The sequence below is a fragment of the Teleopsis dalmanni genome, chromosome 1 (genome assembly GCF_002237135.1).
Source record: "Teleopsis dalmanni isolate 2A chromosome 1, ASM223713v2, whole genome shotgun sequence".
NCBI classification, from domain to species: domain Eukaryota; kingdom Metazoa; phylum Arthropoda; class Insecta; order Diptera; family Diopsidae; genus Teleopsis; species Teleopsis dalmanni.
Genome location: NC_051846.1, coordinates 212,634,913 through 212,639,201, shown reverse-complemented (window position 1 = coordinate 212,639,201; position 4,289 = coordinate 212,634,913). Strand labels below are relative to the sequence as shown.

Below are 4,289 nucleotides of genomic sequence, written 5' to 3'. Positions count from 1 at the left end.
TTTTTTTCTGCTGCTCTCTAGTAAATTGATCTGTTTCTAAAAAGTAGAGAACAAAAACTTAACTAAACCGAAACTGGTTTCGACTATGACTACGACGCTACGACTAAGCGACTAAGCGACTAAGACCGCAAGACTAACAGCTAACAGTGCTTAAGGAACTTTATATGTTTTCACTTAAGTGGAGTTTAATACGAGGCAAGACTAGAATTTTTATAATACTGCTGCTTTGCCTTCTATGCAAATTATATTTTAGTTCAATAATTTTTCTATTACATTATTATTATATTCTATTTGGTTTTTCCTACTACAAATTTAAATAAATTATTTTTATATTTTATTGTTGTAAATAAAATTTTAAATTTACTTTCAATTCATTTCGAGACGCATATTCATGTTCCAAATAAACCCCGGCCGATATGCGAAATCATGCAACCATAAATTAACTAAAACATTTCATTATTGTTGCATTTATTATAATTATTGCGGTTTCTGCTGTTGCTGGCAATGCTGGCAACGCTGGCAACGCTCTTGCCGCTTTGCAACAACTATTCGCTGCTGATTATGCAGGGTATAAGTTAATTCAGCGAATTTTGCAAATGGAAATTGACGTATCTTAATTAAAATTGCACAATTGAATTAAACATTTAAGCATGTTACTTGTTCAAGTTAATGAAAAATTGACCATGTTTGTGGCATGATGAATTTTTTTCCATCATTCCCAATTTATACACGAAATTTTAAGTGCATTTTAAAATAGTGAATATGAGCGGAATGTTTTTTTTTTTACAACGCTCGGCTATTTTAATTTATAACACTGCAATTGTCAATGGTTAATTTCAATTTATATATTTAATTATATTCATTTAGTTTTGATTTAAATTTATTTTACATCCTACAGAGATTGGTAGGAATAATGAATTGTTAATCACTCTAAAGAAAAGGGATTGACTGAGTCTTTGACAGGTCTGGCAGATGGAAGATGGATTACTTATGGAAACTCTATTAAGAAGTATTTACACAATTCTTAAGAAGGTCTACATGTACTACTTTCATTAATGTCTTTAAATTGAAATAATTTATTTCATCATCGATTTTTTTTGAATTAGAGTATTTCCAATCTATTCATATTAGGTGATTATGTGGCGGGTATCGTTTTTATTTAACATCAATAAAAAAAATCTAATTTGGTTACTATGTTTGATCAATAAGCATAAAAAAGAGATGCTTATGATTTTCGAAGACTTAAGTTTATAAGGTACAAGTAAATTTTAGGAAACGCCGAAGCCATTTGCCATAAAATGCTAATGGTTTCCGCATAAATAAGTTTGTTATCGCACCAAGTTTCACACTTGTAGAGAAACTCTGATAACACATTAGATTATTGTATTGCATAGATGTATGTGAGGATATATAATTATATCGTTCTAATAATCTAATGTATTTAATCAGGATTTTGCATCCGATATGGATATAAATTATCACATCTTTATAAGAAAGCGCTTTTTAGTCATTAAAAATACAGGCACAGGCTACTTTAGATCGTGCTTTAAGCCCTATTTTGTCATTTCTTTTTTGCTAACATGCGCAGCTTATTTATAATGCAATATGCTTTCCGTGACAAGTTGAGAAAAGTTGATAGACACATAGATTTGGACTAGTAACATGCCATTCTTTGTTAATTTGAAATCCGAATAAGCATAGATTTTTAACTTGAGACATGAGGGGTTTTTGAAATTTTAAAGAGGTTTTAAATTAGATGGGTTCGAAAGCATACAAACTCCTATAGAAAACAAAATAACATCATTGTTGTTGAAAATTTGTTTTTGAGTTGAGCTGATTGAGTTGAGATGTTCGCAACACAATCAGTCCTGAAAGCAACCCAAACTTATGCATTTTACACGGCAATAATAAGAATTGGAATACTACAAAACCAATGTTAACCATATATAATAATAATTGGTGAATAAAAGTGCCATTAAGACAAAGAACTACTAACAGAAAGATCTATATTATAATTTTCGATATTCAAAGAAATTTTCAAATTTAATAAAATGAAAATAAACGATTGTATTTATCCACTATTTAAAAGCATTTTAATAAAATTCATAACAAATATTTAAAGAAAAAATCAACAAGTGTTGCAAACATACATCATTAATCTTCAATTTTGATTGTTTACAATTGCAGCAACAATCCAAGAGCGGTGTGCAAGCAACTTCTGCAACAATGCCAACATTTGTTTAATGTAATAAATTATGAACACGAAATAATAATGGTAATAACAATAAAAAAACTAAAACAACAACACGAAAGATACATTTATTTAATTAAAAATAAAATAAACAGAAATTAAATGAAATCAAATTTACAAATACAACAATAACATTGCAATTGCTCGCTTGCTCACTCGCTGCCTGTTACTCGCTGTTTTCTGTTTGCTGCTTGCTGTTTACTGCTCATTGCTCGTTGCTCGTTGCTTGTAGCTTGTTGCACGTTGCACACACAATTTATGGGCAAATAAATTTGCTTTTCATTCGTGCGGCAATCATAACAAGCAGCAAAAAGAAGCTACAACAATTGCTCGCATGAATAAATAAATTGCTTAACAAAAAATGTTGTAGCAACATTTGCTTTATTTAAAAACAAATGAAATGAACTTTGCAACAATTTTATTGTATTCAATACATATGCCAATTGGCAATATAAATATATTGCATTTCATAGAGGCATCACATACACTCCACATATAACATATGTATGTAAATATAAATAAAAGTGTATGGAGCGCTAGTACAACACTATATTATTCGCCATTAAATTGAAGATAAGGGCTTCAATAATTAATAATCGCATTGTAATCATTATTTCATATACGAGTACAATACAGATAGAGAAGCATAATTAGACTTGAATTGCTTTCTTTGTTTATCTTATCGGAAAAATGGGTCTATTCTCAACCACTTGCTAATTAATTCTCTATACACACATATTTTCTATTTATAAAACAATGACGAGATATTAAAATAAATACTTTTAATACATAATAAATATATCTAATTTACATAATCTTTTACATTACGTAGGTCATGGTCGTACATTTGAATTTAGCGCAATGAATCTATATAATAAGAGGGTTTGTTTTTATAAGATAACAGTTCTGGAACTCATTTAATTAAAATAGTTAAAGAATATACATAAAATAAATTAAGTTTTATATGTTATACATATGTTTGTAGCATCAGGAAATATAGGTGATATATAATCATGGACCTCTCTAATATAGTATATTGATCGATTGGTATATTTTGAAAAAACGAAAAAAATAAAATTTAATCTAAGCATTTAGTAGAGATTAGAAAAATGTGACAGAATGTGTCTCTTCAATCGTATTTTTAGAGAAGCAGCAATTGCTTACTTCCAATAGGTTTTTAGTGTTTAATTGAGTTTTCTATGACTTAATTGTTAAGGATACGTTTATTCCTACCGATTCCCATTTTTATGCAACATTTGCCTTCTATGCAAGTCTAAGTATTGCGATGATTGTTTATTTGGCTAAGGCCACTCGTTTGATAAAACTTACTACGATATCATTAAAAACCCTGACTAGCCTTTATTTTGATAACTTATGTAGTTCTTAAATAAGAAAGAAAATGAGTCTAAATAGAATTGCCTAGGGATAATAATACTATATGGTTATTGTACAATAAGAGAAGAAGGAACTTTGAATTCTCGCCTTATAAAAGTCGAACACATACATATATAGAAGCAATTGAATTTTGTAGTTATTATCAGTAGTAAATTAATGTATAGAAATTAAGTTTATTTATATAGAAACTATAGACTAAATTTGATTTAATTTATGACATTCTCCTACGAAACGCAGGAGGGTATAGGGTATTTAAAGCGAACTGATTTTAAAAGGCAATGCAGTCGTTTAATTAAGTTTTATTGAACGTAAGCCCTGAAATCAACCGAATACTGGTTTTCATCAATCTTAGAAATTTCACATATATAATAGAGATAATAAAATATAAATATCTAATATAAAATAATTAAAATCAGTATATTAATTTATATTTACGGAGAGATTACAATCAAGAGAGAACAGGTAATTTTTGACATCGTTTCATTGTGTGTACTCACCTGAAAATAGAAAAGAAGTATAATAATTATTAATTAATAATTTATAGAAATAATTTTAATATACTTTAATTTTTTTAAATAATATAAATTAATTAAAATAAATTAAATTGTTACAGAGCTTAAAAATACAACATATTTTACTCAAA

At 28.1% G+C, this 4,289-nt stretch overlaps 1 protein-coding gene across 1 annotated transcript in view; it reads left to right on the top strand.

The window, feature by feature from the left end:
* LOC119667219 overlaps positions 1-2,244 on the top strand; it is a 3,297-nt gene extending 1,053 nt beyond the window's left edge. Inside the window, exon 3 of the mRNA XM_038076509.1 lies at positions 2,123-2,244. Within this exon, the coding sequence (XP_037932437.1) occupies positions 2,123-2,244 (122 nt within the window). The remainder of the gene's footprint in view (positions 1-2,122) is intronic.
* Positions 2,245-4,289: the final 2,045 nt, after the last annotated feature.